The sequence below is a fragment of the Acomys russatus genome, chromosome 20 (genome assembly GCF_903995435.1).
Source record: "Acomys russatus chromosome 20, mAcoRus1.1, whole genome shotgun sequence".
In the NCBI taxonomy this organism is placed as follows: Eukaryota; Metazoa; Chordata; class Mammalia; order Rodentia; family Muridae; genus Acomys; species Acomys russatus.
In genome coordinates this window covers 31,018,113-31,036,827 of record NC_067156.1, presented here as the reverse complement: position 1 = coordinate 31,036,827, position 18,715 = coordinate 31,018,113, and the positions used below count along the sequence as shown (strand labels likewise).

The following is an 18,715-nucleotide window of genomic DNA, read 5'->3' as shown; positions in this document are numbered from 1 at the left end:
TCAACCCACAGGTTGGGAAGTACTGCCTTGGACTACACTAACATTGCAAACATTGTTCTAGGTGCCAATTATATGAAAGAAAGCATTCCTATCTCCCTGAAAAATCATACTCTCCTTATGTAGTAACCAAAGGCAAACAAATATATACTTTTTTTTTTTTTTTTTTTTACTGTATCACATGGCTAGAGCATTGGTGGGGAAATGGGTAGGGCTTTATTTTATACAGAGGCAAGCATCTGAGAAAGGTTGATGTAGGCACTGTTTCTTAACAATTAAACTTTGTTATATAACCCAACTAGCTTACACAAGAGGGAAAAAAGAGTGAACCTTCTGGTATCCGTTCCATGGGACGGGTCCCTAGGTGTCTCTGGCCTGCGTGCTAGTCCGGCCTGTTTGCTGATCCTCCTTCTGATCCCCGTGTGCTCAAGCCTGGTCTGAACCTGTTGCTGCTATCTCTTCTCAGCCTGCCTGTCTCACATGGGAAGGGGTGGTCTCTGAGAGTCAAATAGAAAAACAATAGTCCAGGTTAAGTCCCCAGGTCCACTTCCTGAATTCCAGGCCCAGGATGGCTCCACCCAGTCTATCTCAAGGTATCCATGGTGTGTCCAAGGGTAAAGCCTGCCAAGATTGCTTTCACCTGTGACAAAGCTTACAGTCCTTCCCACAGGTTGATAATGGAACAACCTCAAAGAAGCAAACTGCTGAGCTATGCTGGTTCCTGCTGATGGCCTTGAGGTCAGAGAGGAAAGCAGATGCAAACATTCTGCGGTTAAGAATGTTATCCCTATGATATTTAATGAACACTTAGGATGCCCCCATGTCAGTACGGGAGTTGGGAGTATTTCGTGGTACTACAGAGAGAATGCAAAAAATAGAACTATAGCCAGAGCCCAATCCTTCCAATATCTCAAGAAACTTTCAGTCCGAACATATGGGAACCCAATGAAAGGCTTTGGGCAGAAAAGTGGCATAGGGTGATTTACATTTTAAAGGCCTGACACTTCCTACTGAGTGTAAACTGTGGAGGAAGACATGAACCTTAGCTTGAACAGGCTCAACAGTGAAGAGCTTGCACTGCTCTTGCAGAGGACCTTGTTTCTGCTCTCAGCACCCATATCAGGTAGCTCACACATGATGTCCTGTAATTTCATCTCAAGGGGGATCTGATGCCTTCTGACTTCTGTGGGCACTGCACTTATATGTACAAACCTACACTCACACACACACCTTCACACACACACACACACAGAGAAGGGGTGGGCGTGGGGAGAGAGAGAATTTAAAAGTTAAATTAAAATCTAAAATCAAGCACTGTGATGGTACAGCAAGCTGCTTTGGGGGGGGGGGGGGGGTCCTGGAGAGTAGCTAGTATTTAAATACTCTTGGTAAGTAGAACAGTATGGGCATCACAGCGTAGCAGCTGAGGTGGTGAGAACTGGTCAATTACGGATACATGTTGAAGTTAGAGCTGGCAGATTTGATGGGAAACATGTGGGGAAGAGAAGAATTCAGTGATGGCAAGTAGAGCTGGCACACAGGCAGCACTAAGGATGGAGATGCCTCCAAACCATCCAGGGAAACATCCATTCAGCTGCTAATATTGTTTAGGGGAAAGAGAGCTCTCTTCTCAAAGTTCAGATCTGGGGACCTGTGTGATCTTGTGGGTGGTAACTGAGAAAAGGACTGTGAATAGTGAGGTCCAGAACTCTGGCCTCTACAGATCAAAGGGGTGAGGAAGAACCAGCAAGTGTGCCTCAGGCAGCAGGAGACTCAGGAGTGGTTGGCAGGAGTGAGTGGAGAAAGAACCCTGAGAAGGAGGATGTGCACACTGCACACTCAAAATTGTTGTGTGTATGGCAATGAAGTATCAAATTCTGAAGTTCATCAGAGATCCTTCCTTTGATCATGTGACCACAAAATTCTGCTCCCCAGTCCTAGCTAAGAAAGCACTGATTGTTCTCATAATATGGGAAACTATGTCCTAACCATAGCAGATTATAGATATACACATCTGTAAAAATTCTTTTTATGGACAGTGGCATCTGGCTATTTGCCTTTGTCTCTCAGCTGAAATTCAAGCCATAGGTGTTCAGCCACACAGTGAGCCAATTACAGGGTAACTGCCAAAGACAATATGGGTTATGGTATGATATGTGAGTACTTTTGCCATTTTTGTCTTTTGTTATTTTGTTCATTCAGTTTGAGTGCTTTAGAAAGAAATGAAAATTGCATTCAATTTGTCTGTTTTACATAATAGGTATGTATATTTTTATGACCATATATGCTTTCACTTTTTGTTTGTATGAATTGAAATAGTTTTGAGGTTCATCAAATTCGAATTCTAGTCATTAGTAGAATAACTGTTTGCTTCTGGAAGAATATATTAAAATGCTTTTTTTTTTTTTTCAAAGGGAATGACATTTTACTAACAATCCCTCTGCACCCCTGATGTCCAGTCTGGCAAACACTGACACATCTAGTTAGTTACCTCCCTAGGACAGCCAATTTTGAGTCATCTGTAAATGTGAAACAGTTCTCAAATATTGATATCAAAGAAAGGTAACTTCGTAAATCAATCATAACCATTGTATACTTATTGTATGTTGAAAGTATGTATTTTAGAATGTTGTATTAAACATAAATTTGAATGCCTTTCACTTTTTGAACTTTTCAATGTGGCAGCTGTTAAGCTAGTGACAAATGCTAGTGTTGCTTTTCTGAGGCACAGTGCAGTGTGGCCATACTGACCACATGCACATTTTCACACCAGTTTTTTTTTTTTTTTTCTAACTTCCACCAACAAAGAATTACTGGATCTTTTCAGCATACCTTGCAGGCTACAAAGTATTCCATGGAATTCATATATGCTTTTATTTCCTCTTTCTAGAAAATGATATACACTAAGGGTTTAAAAAAAAAAAAAACAAAAAAAAAAAAAAAAAAAAAAACAGAAATTCCAGGGTAGAGGGTATATAAAACCCCCACATAGCTATGGCATGTTCGCCTTCTTATCCAAAGCTGGGCATAGCTTGTTTGCTTTCTTCTGCTTTCATGGCAGAACAGTAATAATGGCCTCTGCCATTAGATGTTCTTAGGTTGTTTCTGTGCTAATAAATCTGGAGGTTATGGCGTGCTCACTAGGGGAGATGCAGAAATGGTGGCAATGACTGGATTGGCTACTTGTCTTTTAGGAAGCGCTCCATTGAGATGTGCAGCACATGTCACACAGCCCAACCTTTGGTTTTCAGGATCTTCAGAGCTATACAACCATCTATGGGCCCCCTCTAATTTCCACTACCCTAAAAAGAGTGCCTGAACCCACTAGCAGTTCTCACAGCCCCTGGCAATCACTAATCTATTTCTACTCTATAGATTTGCCTATTAATATTTCACAAAAATGCGTGTTTGTCTGGCTTCTTTTACCAGCCATAGTTTTATTAAGTTTCATCTATGACATAATGTGTATTAGTACTTCACTGCTTTTTATTGCTAAATACTTTCTGTGTGTGTGTGTGTGTGTGTGTGTGTGTGTGTGTGTGTGTCCATCAGTTGATGGACATCCCTGTTGTATCAACTTTTGTGTTATTTTGAATGTTACTGCTGTAAACATTCATGTGCAAACTTTTATGTGCTTCCCCCCGTGCCCCCCCTTTTGAGTATTTATAGGTGGTGAGGTAATTGCAGTGTCATGTGGAGATGGCTACACTTTGAGTAACTGTGACATTGTGTGGCTACACGCTGCAGTCCCACAGTAATGCATGTGAGTGGGATTTTATCACATCCTCACCAGTCGACAGAATATGATGACCGATGAATTGGAATCTAGAGACAGGTAGTATAGAAAAGGGGGGGGGATCCCATTGTGACCCTCCACTGCTCTCCTCCCAGCACAGTGATTAAGTGCATGGCCTTCAAAGTCTGTCCACGGCTGAGCTGGACTCCTATATTTTTGACAACTTCCTTATTTAACTCTGCTCTTGTCAGTACAATGGTAATTATAGCGCTTACCTTGGGAACTATAGATAGAATTCAACAAGATGGAGAAAATAACACCCTTCACACAGGGTCTACTTCACTGGTGCTCATTAAGTGTTAACCACCATCATTGTATCAATGGCCTGATACTTGCCCAATATATGAAGACACTATCATTTGCCCAAACAATTCTATTAGAGGATGCTTAAGTTGTTCCCCATTTCACAAGTAAGGCTCCATGTTTAAACTTCATGTTTAAAATTTTTAGTCATACCTTATTTTCTAAAGTAGTTTCTATAAAGTGACACCTTGGATACATTTTTAGATACAGAAGTTGTTTTCCACTCTATATTTTTGTTTGTCAGTTATACTAAAGTGTTGCTTTGAGTGTGCTAGTGAGGGGCTACACCATGTCTCCTCTGGAGAGTGGCTTAACTGGTTACGGAGCTTATCATTTGTACTTAACAAATGTGTTACAAATTAAAACTACCCCATGCAAGGCAGCCCACTTCGCCTGCAGAACCACTGACTGAGATCAGGTTAAGATGGCGTTTTCTGGGACTTTGTGCCTTTGCTTGGATTACATCAGCACCCACGTAGACATGAAGAGCAGCTGATGATGACTGTCGTTGTCGTCGTCATTGTTGTTGTTTCACACCTAGACTTATGAGAGGCAAGGGTAAGGTAACTGTGGAACCTCAAATACTGGAGAGAGGGCATGGCCAGCATTCCTTACATGATCGGGTGTGGAAGCCTTCCAGAGCAGTCACTCAGGGCTCTACCATGGCCGGGAGCCTTCCAGAGCAGTCTCTCAGGGCTCTACCATGGCCATTTCCTTGCTAGCCTGGAAGGAATCAAAGGACTCCTCGGATTTCTTCTGATAAATATGAGAAAGCTTTGTGTTGAAAGTAGGAATTTAAGGGCTGTTTTAAAAGGTTGTCATAGAAGTTCCTTGGATGGTGGAATGCTCTGGAGTTGACTCAGTTTGGGAGGATAGTATTGAGAAATTAGAGGGAATGTTGCACAGATAACAGGGGTGGGTGCAAACGGTTGCATACAAAGATACTTCAGCAAGCGGTGAGTTTCTGTTGACCTACTGGTAAATGTTGAAAGACTGGCTCTTTAAATTATATTCTTTGATACAACTATCTCATCCAACATATTTCAGAAGTTATGCTGTCACCGTGATCTGTCAAAGCACAGCTGGGCAGAGATGTGCCTCCTACACAGCCCTGGCCCGCAGTAGTCCCTAATCTAAACTTCATACAGCCCGGGGAGGGCAAAAGGCTTCGCTTTCCTTTTCTTATGTTAAATACCATGTTAAGAAATCATTCATGTGGGGTTACATGCTACAGCACGTGCCAGAAGGAATTACAAACTTGCGGGACAACCTCTGGGCACCCAGCACATAGAGAGCAAGGTGAGCATGGCATGACTTGAGATCCTCAAGAGAAAATGCATGGAATTCCTCCATGGGAAAGTGTGCCTAGAGACCTGTAGCTGCAGTGAGCACCAAGAAGGGAGAGTCCTCTTTTCTCACATTTGTAGCAACGCTATGGCTTATAGGCTTCTTTTGCAACGTCTAACGTATCATCTATATTGTTCTGAGTTGTTCATTAAGAGAGCCAGAGGTTATAAAACTCAGTTTCTGGGTCGCTTGTCTTCCCATGAAGATCATTTGTAGTGTGTCTCTCTAGCTCTGTGCGGACTGAGGTCTCCATGGAGCGTTACCGAGAGAGAGAGCGCGCCATCCTTCATCTCATGAGGTCTGGCTCTGGGCCTTGTCTGTACCAAGTATTTTCCTTACATCTTCTCTGAAGCTACCCAACAACCCTGCCAAGTGGCTTCAGGGCTCTGGCCTACTTTGTAAACATGGGAGCTCAGATGTTAAAACAGTTATCAATGCCCAAGTTAGGATACAAACCAGGACTGCCTGACACCTGAATCCTATACATTTAAGACTCTCTAGACTGGAGCATATGAAGGGTTTTAACAAAACTGTAGTTGCTTAATGTGCTAATTGGACAGGTTGAGCTCAAAGGTCTCAGTATGTGTAGAAGCAGGAGCTGACTAGACAAGTAGGAGGGGTTATGTTGGGAGAGGGACCAAGGATAAAAATGAGACGAAAGAGGATGTGTCCACATGCTGAATGGGGCAACTTAAGAGAGCTGTGTGTTTGTAATTTGCTCTTTCTGTGTAGACATAAGACTGAACAAGGTCAGCCTTTCCCAGTGCCCTCTGCTGCCCCCTTTGGAGGATATGGCCCCTTTCCTTAAACAATAAATTGGATGCTGAGGTCCATGACAACTATCCATCTCACAAATTAACGTGTGGAATCTCAGTCCTGTGTCAGTGTCTGGCACTCATATTTGTTGGAAATCAATAGTGGTAATGATGACAAAATGAAACGGAACAATAGCAATGGCTATCTAAGCAACAACAGTGTATTCTTTCCACTTAGTATTTTATTTTGTTTAATCTTCACAGTGATTTTATGAAACTGATACCATTCTCTCCCTAACTTATGGGTAAGACAATCTATGGCTCAGTGAGATTTGTACCTTCCTTGAGGACACAGCAATAGGTAGATGAAAACGAGCCCTACCTGGTGTCGGAGCGTGATACTTGATGTGCTATATCTGTTAATTTAAACTTTTTAATATATATATATAGTGTGTGAGTATGTGTGTGAGTGTGTATGTGTGTATGTGTATATGTAAGTGTGTCTGTGTGTGTGTGCATTAGCATCTGTGCTCACTCACCACAGCATGCATGTGAAAATCAAAGGACAACTTTCAGGAGTTCTGGGGATCAAATCCAGGTCATTAGGCTTGACCTCGGGCACATTTATCTGCTGAGCTATCATTCTAGGCCTTGTTCTAAAGGTGTTGCCCACATTAGTCACCACAACTGACTTGTTACAGCATGTGTACCACCTCAAAGCTCCCACTCTTCTGTGAAGGAAGGAACTCTGTTTCCTATTGTCTGTACCTCCAGTATTTAGACCAGTCCTAGAACATACCAAATGTTTAGTCATTTTTTTTTTTGCATACATACATATAGGACTCAATGACAACAATTGTTCACATAGCAGTAGAGATTATAACCTAGAAAACCACAGGCTCACAATGTTTTTTGCATGATTTTTAGCATTGAGGAATAAAAGACTAAATACCAGGGGCTGGAGAGGTGGCTCAGAGGTTAAGAGCACTGACTGCTCTTCCAGAGATCCTGAGTTCAATTCCCAACAACCACATGGTGGTTCACAACCATCAATAATGTGATCTGCTGCCCTCTTCTGGTGTGTAGGTGTACATGCAGGCAGAACACTATATACATTAAAAAAAAAAAAAAGACTAAGTACCACTAACTATATTCAAAATTTTACTTTTTCATTCAATATGTGCTGCAATTCAATAAATGTAAGCAAACATTTGTTAAGTGGCAGGCATCTGATATTGGAGACATGATGACAATATTTAACAATAATAAATAAACAAATGCTGAGATACAAAGTGTCAAGAAGAAGACCAAAATAATTGTGAAAACAAAAAAAAGCTAGTAGAGGTCTATAGTGTGATCTCAATGAATAGAAACAGCATCTCAGAACTTCGAATTCTGCTCAGTGGGTGGAAATGGGAATCCTCATTTGCCTTCTTGTGACTTGTGTCTTATGTACTATTGAGTGAATGAAGGCAGAATATTGCAGGAAATGCCAAAGGGAAAATTTAGTAGACTTGAGGGCTGAGGAAAGCTTGTATTTCTCATGGGTTACCATGGAAAACTCCTCAAACCCAATCTGACCCATAAGCCAGAACCCACTTGGGCCACTATACATCCATCTCTATTCCAATCCAGTCAGTGTTCTAAAAAGACAAGGAGATGAACCTTCCTGTATGTCCTTAGCTCTGCCCTGGCAGCCAAAAAATCATTTCACCTGAAGGCTAGACATTTCAGCACCTTGATGCATTGAGAGATGAACTTTTTCCTCTTCTGTTCCTTCCTTAACATATGCCAATCCCCAAGAGAAGCTGAAAGGGGTGACTAAGGCACCCTGCAGCTTCCCAGGTCAACATGGAAGATGCCATTAGGGCAACCCATACTGAAGTGGATTGAACCAACTTGTACCAGTTTTCATCTGCTCCTGCCGTTTCACATGTGGCCTTTGAAAAAGATAGTCAAACGAGCAAGTAGGACTTATCTGCCACAGGAAGAGAAAATAGAATCTACTAGCAGCTCACCTTTACCTCCTACTTGTAAGTTACCATTTCTCCTCTTCTCCCCCAAGAGACACAGTTACTTCCTAGAGGTGGAAACAGTACCACTTTCTACCCACCAGAAACATCTTTTTTTTTTTTTTTTTTTTTTTTTTTTTTTTTTTTTTTTTTCCCCCTTAGCAACCTAGTGACAATTCCCAGCCTCAGTTAAGGATTTGTTTTCCTTTTTTTTTTTTTTTTTTTGAACTTCAAATACTTTCTAAATTGTGTTAGCTGAAGCATTCGTGGTGTGTATATAATTAACTCACTAGTCCCTTGGGGCCAATCTGGCTAAACTCGTAGAGCTTAACTGAGCAAGACGTTTGCTGATGTCTCTCCCTACAGTGACACTCATGGAAATGAACACTACTTTCATAAGGAAAGCAGGGGGAAAGTCTCTTCCAAATTGCTCTTCGACTGGTTTGGATGGCCCCTTCAAAGTATTTTTGCTTGTTTCATAACAAAAATGATCTCATTTTCTTTCAAATGCGGAATTTGCAATCTGGGGATATGTGGGCTGGGAAATGGACCCTGCCCATATTTGCTCTGAGTCCAAATAAGACTATGTGGCACCTTTTGTACCATTGTATCCTTTAAATTCTGGATAGCACTGACTAGCGTCGGTCCCAGCTTCCCTTCTGCACTCATGGACCTGTTATGTTGAGGGCACATGGAAGGTGCTCTGAATAAGCACACCTGAGTGCAGAAGCTCTCCGCATCTGTTTGAAACAAAACCCAAAGGGCTACAGAGAATATACTTCTTCACATGAACATATTGACCCACAACTCAGCCTGTGTTGTGTAAACTACGTCTCTGCCTGTGTAGACACCGATGCGTATCTGAACACCAGCTTCTCACACTTAGATGCCAGACCGCTTGCAAAGAAAGCAGGCATGAGGGCAGCCTCAAAGTTCTGGCCCCTGCTCTGTTTTCTAGTCCTAGCTCGGAGGGCTAAGAAGCGGTCTACATCATATCCGGTTAGCAAAAGGGACTTCTACCCAAAATAGCCTATTTGTAAATACTATCCTGAATCAAGTGCAGGCAGATGTCCAGAAGCAAAGCAGTGAGCTAAGGGGCTCTGAGCACAAGCCAGGCGCTGCCCTTGGCTGCGTGACATCAGAGACCAGAGATTGGAATAGCGCATCCATGCCTTTTTTCAGTGAACCTGCAAGCTACCGGCTCGCTGTCCAGGTGTCCTTGGTTGCTGGTGCACCCCTCTGCAGCAGAGAGCAGCCGCAGCCTGTGCCTGGACTCCCACTGCTGCTGGGGAAGAGTCCTAGGTCTGCTGACGCGGTTGGGAGGAGCCTCGCCTTTAATGCACCAGCCGCCTCCAGCCTCCTGCAGCAGGCGCAGCAGCACCAGCAGCTGCTGTGAGTGCGCGCCAGTGGGTGTGAGGGTGAGAGCGCTGGCAGCGCCCTGCCTAAGCTCTCCGCCAGCTTCCCTAGCCCCCACCTGCGGGAGCCGCCCTCCCGTGGGACCAGCACCCTAATCTCCACAAGGCAAGCCTGAATCCTGCCCCTGCCATCTCGCCACTGCAGTGTGGGTCCGGAAAGGCACCATTTTGTCGCGGCTACCCGTTCTCCCAGGGGGAGGAGGGCTCTTTTTTTTTTTTTTTTTTTTTCATCTCGGAGCCACTGCCTACCAAGGGGAACCTGTTGGGCATCTCCCCAACCCCACTTGAGAGCGTCTCCTGGGAGGACAGGCAGGACCAGACCCCTCGTGGGGGACAGAGTGCGTCCTGATACCCGGAGGCAAAAGAGGCAGGCGCAGCATCCTCGCTGGGAATTGGAGCTGAAGTGAGCGCACCGCACGGGAGGAGCCACCGCATCCGCGGAGAACCGAGTGGAGGAGGTGACAGCTCCATTGCCGGGTTTTTATTTTCTTCTCTTTCCGCCTTCCCGTCTCCTCCTCAGGCTCGGACCATGGTGCAGTCCCACTGGCTCCCCTGCCCCCCTCTCCTGTGAGACTGGCTGCGGGGTGGGATCATGGATACTTGTCTGCCGGCTTCTGGTTCCCACGCAAGTAAGCCTGCTGTCAATGGAGGAAGACATTGATACCCGCAAAATCAACAACAGTTTCCTGCGTGACCACAGCTATGCGACCGAAGGTAATGCTAGCTCAGCCGCATTCCGTCGCTGGGGTCGGGTGCAAGTTGCGGATAGCTGTGCTTCACCGGTAGCCAGGCGCCTAGTGGTAGAGACTCCTCTGGTCTCTGGGGCTGGGGCACTGGGCGGGGGCTCAGACTAGGCTCTTACCGGAGCCGCCAGAGGAGGGTGGGTGGGTATGGCTCATCCATCTGGGGCTCGGTGACTGGAGCCCCACATTCAGCAGCAGGTGGACCAGGCGCCCCCGGGAGTTAAAATGGCCTTTAGGGATTAGGCTTTTTAGGGCGCGGCTCCTAGGCGTACTGAGGAAGCAGTTGACCCCTTCTTGCCCGAAGAAGCTTACCAAGAGTCTTGGAGTGAGATGAGAAGGGAGGGGCCCAGTGAAACCTTGATCCACCCCTCTCTGTGGCTCTGGGTGCCTGCAGTGAGAGTACAGCTTCATCTCTCGCCTATTCATCTCTCCGGCTCATTGGTTTACCTGCTCAGACAACCAACCCCCCCCAAAGGCTTTTTTGCAAAAGTGGGGGAGCCCTCTCCCCTTGAAAGTACATTAGTCAGAATTTTTTAAAAGGTAGCTGGGGAATCATGTTTCGCGGCGAGTGAACGAGGCTGACACGTGGGGCGAGCAACGGGGACCTGAATCCATGGAGCCTTTAAAAATCACCATTATGAATTCTGCAGCAGTACTTTCTGCTGAATCAACAGCCAGCAGAAAGCAGGAGCGTTCAGCAAGCTGAGCTGTGCCAAGAGGTGAAATAGTGTTCGTTCGCTCTCGCTTGCTCTCTCTCCTTTGAGCCAGCTCACTCTGTCATCAGCCTAAATGCTGGGCAGGAAAGTCTGGGAGAGTCAGTAGGTGGATTGCATCCTGCCTTTTGTGTATGCACTGAGTAGAGGCGTTTTTTAGTTTTATTTGAATAACAAAACTTTTGTATCTGAGGTTCATTCTCTACCTGTGGGTCTTCATTTGGTAACTAATACAAAGTATTTGCATTGTCCTATGATAACGTCCATGTGAGAAAATGTGTGTGAAAGTGCTTAGGGAACGCGTTGTAAGGTATATTAGCCTACAATTCTTTTAGAATGCTAACATTTCTGTAATATTTAGTCACAGCAAAAGAATCTGAAAGAAATGCAATGAATCAAGTTAAGAGTGCTAGCTCTGAGGAAAATAAAAAGGCACATATATGGGGGAGGGGATAAGGGGAGCACCCTCTGCAAACCTCTCTGGAAGTTTTAGATTGAAGAATTCCAGGTGCTGTTGAGAATTCCAAGTGCGGTTGAAAATATTTTCTCCATTCATCACCATGTCTGGGGACCATCAAGCCCAACATGTCTATGGTACCCAGACTGTAAGCTCTGATACCTCAGAGATAATTTTGTAAGATGGACCACCCATCCCTGCCCTATAATGAAGACCATTTTTGCTGATTTAAAAAAAAAATATTTCCCCAGTGGTGGTATGATTGTAAGTCTTTATGCTTTGTGACTGAGCATGACCAGGGAGCATATGATATCTAGGCATACCATCCACCAGAGAAGTCAGCCTTGAGTCTTCTCGCTTTGTGGTGGGTAAGGAGCTTTCTATTTGTCACTACAAAGAAAGAAGGTTGCCTTCCTGTTTTCTTCTGTTATGTTAGTCAGGCAAAGGGAAACATCAAAGCGAGAGAAAAGGTGACTCAATTGGAGCTAGGTATAATAGAAATGTCATGCGTGGAAGGAAGAAGTTTAAAATGGCATCCTTTATTGTTTCTGGGGTTCTGGGTACTACCTTTGTACCTATTTACATCGCATTTTTATAAATTCTAATTCTGGGTGGAATATTTGAGTTTGTATATTAACAATGTGGCACAAGTTCATAGCAAAGAGCTTAAAAAAAAAAATCTTCTCTGATACATACAAATCAATCTCGGACCCCTGTACCTGGCCTTAGTGAAGACATGGGAAGAGGGAGAAATAGAATAGAAGCTTGGCAGAGCAAGAAGTTCTTTATAGTCTTGGTCTATTCATTTGTTGGGCCATCCATTCAGTTGAGCTGGACAGTAGGGAAAAAGCCACTCCACCCCTTCCGATGGGCACCCAAGGAGGAGGAGGAGGTACCAGCCTGCCCTGGGAGAGCAACAGATCCAAGTCTCCTTGGACAAAATTCTCCTCCCCCAAAAGTTTTTCTTTTCTCCCTTCTCAACAGTTGAACCTGACTTACTGATGGATTGCCCCTGAGCCCTTTAATACATACTATGTTTCCATTTCCTTTATTGTCTCTCTATGTTTACACTTCCACCTGCTCAAATATAGCAGGGTGTTTTCCTTTAAACTCCTCCTTCGTGTTTTCTCTGAATTTCCCCCCACTTGCTCTGATCATCCCACACTGCAGTATTCTATTTAAAGCCGAAAGAGGTTCGCCGTGTAGTTACTGTGAAGGACTTTAAACTCAATTTGCATTGTAAGTGGTAGCCGCAGGCAGCTTTATCTACCTAAGAGCAATGCAAATGCCATGAACCAAGTCTCTCTCCCTCCTCCCCTCCTTTCCTCCTTTCCTCCCTCTTTCTTTCCCCGCCCTTGATGTGGGCCATCAAACTTACTGCCCCTCCCACCTTCCCTCATTTTTCTATCTTTTCCTTCCTCTCTCAAGTCAGCATCATCAGGGATGTTTTCCCCAAGCACTCTTCTAAGCTCCTATGTGTGTGCTTCCACATATCCAGAGTGGGGTACTAACTAGCCCTGAAGCCTAGACATGTTACTAGTTACATGCTCATCTGTTTGGGAACATCTACTCTTCAAGCTAGGACACTGTGCCTGAAGCCCATTTGCTTTCTCTGGAACGTTCTGTATGCTGCCTTCTGTGACCAGAAAGATGACAATGGTTTCCTGAGAGTATGTGCTGAGCTTCTATCTATCCAGGTAGAATTCTTTTCAGAAGGAATTGTTAAAGGTGCACATGGGTGATGTATAAGAAAGGATGGAGTTGGGATGACCACAAGCACAAGTCAACATGATGGTTTGATTAGATTCGGGTCTCAAGGTTCCCTAAGCAAGGGTTCATCTCTTGGGTCTCTCAGATCTAAATGGGAAATTTGATTTTATTTATTTGTTTATTTATTTATTTATTTTTGCATTTTTAGACATCTGCTGGAGTAAGCCAAACACCTGTCTTCATTACAGCAGTCTGTGGATTTTCTAGATTAATCTTGTACTTCCAAATGGGGGACACAAAATAGTGCCATAAATGGAATGTTTTAAAATAACTTTACTGCCCTCAGTCTTCTTGGCTGTAAAATGGGAGTCACATTAGAATTTAGGCTATAGGAAAATTTTATCTGATATAGAAAGCATTCAGGATATTACCTACCACAAATCAGCCCCACTCCACTGTCACTTAGTATTCAACTGTGTTTCCATATCGAACATTCTCTCTCACTTTAGGCTGTATGTTGATCATGGGTGCTTTTGAGGGTAAGGGTTACTTGGGACATGGCAAAACCCACCAGTCTTCTTTTGGCTGACCCTCTAGCCAGAGAACTTGTCATTTAGCAATTTTCTCAATTACTGGTTAATTGCTGGTTATATCCTGGCATCAATAAGCTCCAGCTTTCTCCCCAGAAGCCTTAAGAAAAACTCTTCTGTTTACACATCATTGAAGAAAAAAAAAAAAAAAGATAACGTGTTAACTGCTTAATGTAGTTCCTTCCTGTTTTTTTGGTGTATTGTGCCTTTAATCTTTCTAGAAATATCACTTTGATTTCTGCAGAGGTGAACATGCATGTTTAAATGGGGTGTCTAGCTATCTTAACAAGTCAACACGTAGGGCACACATATGGTGGAACATAGGTCTAATCTAGAGTGAGATCCAGGGATAGATTAGCGTTTGGCAGTTTACGTTTACTGAAGGATAAGATCTGCATTAACAAGAGCTAAGGCTGTTTTAAGCAGAAGGAGAAACAGGTACAAGGGCCCAGTAATTCCCTCTCATTTCACAGGTTCAAGGAGTAGAGAGATGACCATATCTGTAGCTAGACCGTAAAGGAAGACTATTAAAACTGAGGGTGGAGTCTGTAGTCAATTGAGAGTGCACCAAAACCAGGAATGATTGCCGGGAGAAGAGGAGAGTGTGGGTAAATGGATAGCAGCATGATAAAGTGTCTGTAAAGCACGAGTGATCAAACCCAAGTGGGCCCGTGCATAGTCGCCGCGAAGCACTCCATCCTGCTAACTGTTTGGAAATTTTCTTCAGAAAGATTTGGTGAAGAAAGACTGAAGAGATATTCAGGGACCAGGTCATGTTGAACCTCAGTGGCGAAAAGGAATTTGGACTTTATCCAAAGATGGATCAAAAGCCATTAAAGGATTTCTATAGGGGGGAAATATCAGTTTTGGTTTTTTTCTAAAGCTCAGTCTGTCTGCTGTGTAGGGTGGGGTCAGAGGGCTGAGTATCAGCTGAACAGGAAGGAAAGCTGGGAGATAAGGAGGAGGCATTTATAGGCGGGGTGGTGGCTGCAGTAGACACAGACAGTCAGATGGATGTGAGACGCATTATAGGAAAAGACTACACAGGACTTATGTGATAAGATAGTTTGGGCGTGAATGCAACAGTCAGTGCTGAAGACAATTCACAGAGTTTCGCCATGAGAACGCATGGGGTCCTTGCAGAGAAACAGGAAACAAACTTTGGAAGTTGATAAGTTAGCTTTTAAGAGAACCATGACACATATAATTCTACATCGAGACTCTAAAGCAGTGGTTCTCAACCTTCCTAATGCTGTGGCATCTTAATACAGTTCCTCATGTTGTGGTAATCCCTTACCATAAAATTATTTTCATTGCAACTTCATAACTGTAATTTTGCTATTGTTATAAATTGTAATATAAATATCAGATATGCAGGATATCTAATATGCAATCTCTCATAGGGGTCACAACCCACAGGTTGAGAACTACTGCTCTAAAGTAAGCAAAGTATTTTTGCTTTTGACACTCAGAAGAAATGCCTAGACATAATATTTAAATGATATTACAGAGCATGAACATATTACATTATTTAAAACCGTGTGAATAGATGAGACACCTATGAGAAGCTTATTTCAGGGTAGAATTTGAGGCAATGAGTACAAAAAAAACTGATCCTAGCTGAAATCAAGAAATTATAGCAAAAAGCACTTTACATTGGTCTATGGATTTTGATCATCATAGTTTCCGAATAACAATACATGGCCATGTATAAGCAGGGTGGAAAAATATAATGGAACCAGTCTCAGTTGAGTTGAGTTTGGACATCTTAAAGTTGAGATCCCAGTGAATGCTGCAGCATTAAGAAGCACAGCTCCCTCTACCATCCCTCCAGAACGGACCCTATGATGGGTAAATCTGGGCAGGTGTATGAAGATTGCTTTTAAGATGAAGATACAGGAAAGGCACTGGATAAATAAAAGGAGGTGCTGTCCCGTGATAGAGCTGCCTCTAGTTCCTTCAATTGCTTTGGTATTTGTATGCAAATGGAAGAAGGGGATGGTACTTCCATGCATATGGATGAGTGTTTGAGCTCTCTGGAAAAAACCTGAAACAGAAGGTGGGAAGAAGCTGTTATGGCTTATGCTATTGTAAATGACCTTTCTGGGGAAAGGAAATGTTCTGCAACTCAACATAATAATGAGAGTGCATTGAAATTACAAGCAAGCATTCATTATTAGCAACCAGGTCCCAAGGGGCAATCCCAAGCCCTTTAGGAGTGCTGGCCAGAAACATAGCAGTGAACCCAGGGTGAATATTATTACACCAGTCTTGTCAAAATATTGATAATGTCCAATGAAAAGAGCACAGCTATATGTTGACATCCCTAGACTCTGGCATTTGCATTTAAGAAGAAATCAAGGGTCCAATTTAGACACCAAGCTGAGGGAAGGTGTCATGAGTACTGACTGTGACATTTTCCTAGGTGTTTCTCATGTTTACTCGTCTAATCTCCTTGTGAAAACTGAGAGAGTGGTTGCATTAATCAAGCATTAGCCTCGTTTCAGAATAATAAATTCCATGATACAAAGAACCAAACAACCTCATACAGAAAACACATTTGTATTGCAAGCACACTTATTCCAAGCCTGCGACAGCCTGGATTCCAGGCCCCTGCTTTTTGCCCAACCACCCATCTTTTTGTGAGGATTCTGGAGGAAGGAATTCAATTTGAGTTCTGCTTATTAGCAGATACCCCTTGATGTTCAGTCAGTGCGTCTGGGTTCACCAGATCCACCCTTTCCCAACAGAGCACACCACATTTCTGGGCCCTCTCTATCCTCTCACTGAGAGGGAGCTCAGTTCCCTCACCCAGTGCCAGAGCCCCTCACTGACATACTCCTGTAGATTCATTCCACTCTCTAACATAAAAAGAATGAGATATTTATGGAACTGAGCAATCAAGATGTGAGGACTAGCTGGAGTTGTATAAACAGAGATTTTGGTGTTTCAAACCCCCACTCTAAGACATTAACAGTACAGTGAATTTCTGGGCTGAGCGTGGGCAGTCCCAATGGACACTCTAGGCACCCGCCTGCAAGTAACAGTGACAACCATTACCAGTACCTGGACCACAGTGAAAGAGACGTAGAGACACCGGTTGCTACGTCTTCTTTTCACACACAGATGTGAAGGTACCCGAGGCCAAAGCTGCTCTACAGCCCACTCCCCAATCGCCATGACAAGAAGTTAGGTTCCATCTGGCTTATCGTCCTCTTTCCGATTTTCCTTCTTGCCTTCCCAATGGAGGTCTAAAGAAATCTAGCTCAAATCCCTGACCCCACTCTCCGTCTGAAAACACAAAGTAGCTGTACAACATCACTAAGAGTTTTGTCATAAGTAACCCAGGAACCCTCAATTTCTAAGGCTCCAAATTCACTAGGGAAAGAATTAAGAACGAAACCAAGATACGCATGTGTAAAATCCATAGAAAACTAATTTTCATACACTGGCTTCTTTGGAGGATGAGTGAGCCATCTCCGGCAACAGGAAGGGGAAGTCAGACTGTCAGAAGAAACCTCAGTTACTTATGACAATGGCAAAGAATATCGGAGAGTGTGTGGATACTGTTGAAGGGTTGTGTGAAATTTAGAGATGGTCAGGTTTTGACCAGAGAGAACTAAGAACTTGCAGGTGGTGTGTGCCTCCTGGGGCTGGTCCCTGAAATGAATACACCGGGCCTGTTTTATTCTACTTTGGTCTTGTCTGGCATTTTTTTGTAGCTGTAAAAATGTTTTCCATGTCAGAACTCCTCTGCCTGTGCTTTCTAATTGGCTACACAGACCTCCATGTTACGACTGTACCCACAGTTTACTTAGAAGTCCCTTTATGAATGGATGGAAGGCCACTTGCGCTTTTAGATTATAGAAGCTGCTATGGTGGCGACCTGTAAATTTGTATGTTTATGAGCAGACATTCTATTTTCTGATTTTATCATCTTCAAAGATGAGATAGATGCTGGTTCCTATTTCTTTGCAGGATGGTAAGAAGTCATCTTTGCCCCACCTAACCTTTGATTAGGCAGTCAACCACAGGGACCTGAAAAGGGGAACACCAGGCATGCTACTAGCGTGTATGCGGGGCTGTATATAGAATCCGCATGGACTTGAGTATCCATAAAGGAGGATGATTACTGGTAATTGGAGAAGGCTTTCTGTACACCATGGACAGTCAAGCCTCTAGAGTATCTTCCCATTTTAGCCCTTCTAGTACCATAGGTTGATGTTCACCCTGTCTCCCTTTGTTGAAGAAGTTTAAGCAGAATGAGGTTATTACACCTCAGTAGGTGCAACACAAATCACACCCAAGTCTTCCTGATTCTAAACACCTGATTCAGCACTGCACTAGACCACCTCTTCTCGGGGGACGAACAACGGAAGGCATGATGCTGACACAGTTTTCAAAAATGCTCTTCTTATTCAACACCAGAACAAAGGGCTCTATTTTTATCAAGAATTTGAAAATGAATAAGAAAAAGAAAACAATTGAAAGGCAATTCACTGGTATGGGATGCACATCAGAAGCCTGGCTAGGATTCCCAAGCCTGCCACAGTAATTAGTCACTTTGGGTCTCCGAGCTTCCTCTGTTTCCTAATCTGCTAATGATGAGGTTGGTGGTGGGGGATGGAAGGAACAATCTGTGGTTTTATTGGCTGTAAATGTCTGTATTGATCTCTGTATTCATGATCATCTGGGTCTCTGGTATGTTCAGACACTGTGCTCCGGGGGTGGGACCGAGGACAGAGGCATAAGCTCTAAATGTCTCCAGAATTCCAGGTCTGGCTGTACTTACTGAGGAGCCATATCATTCTCCTGGCAAGAAGGCTCTGATGCAGCCAAGAGGTAGAGCCAGAAAGGGAAATGTCTCTTTGCCAAAA

General features: G+C 43.7%; 1 protein-coding gene across 5 annotated transcripts in view; it reads left to right on the top strand.

Annotated features, from left to right (window-relative positions):
* Positions 1 to 18,715, top strand: part of Ppp2r2b (protein phosphatase 2 regulatory subunit Bbeta) — a 409,949-nt gene that overhangs the window by 149,721 nt on the left and 241,513 nt on the right. The window contains exons 1-2 of one of the 5 annotated variants that reach the window (XM_051163912.1): positions 9,566 to 9,731; positions 10,146 to 10,339. The exons of 1 other annotated variant lie outside the window; for it this stretch is intronic. In XM_051163912.1, coding sequence (XP_051019869.1) covers positions 10,270 to 10,339 — 70 coding nt within the window. In that variant the 5' untranslated portion in view covers positions 9,566 to 9,731; positions 10,146 to 10,269. Of the gene's footprint in view, positions 1 to 9,565; positions 9,732 to 9,772; positions 10,029 to 10,145; positions 10,340 to 18,715 lie in introns of those variants that run through there. 3 more of the 5 variants (XM_051163914.1, XM_051163909.1, XM_051163913.1) reach the window with 3 other exon arrangements.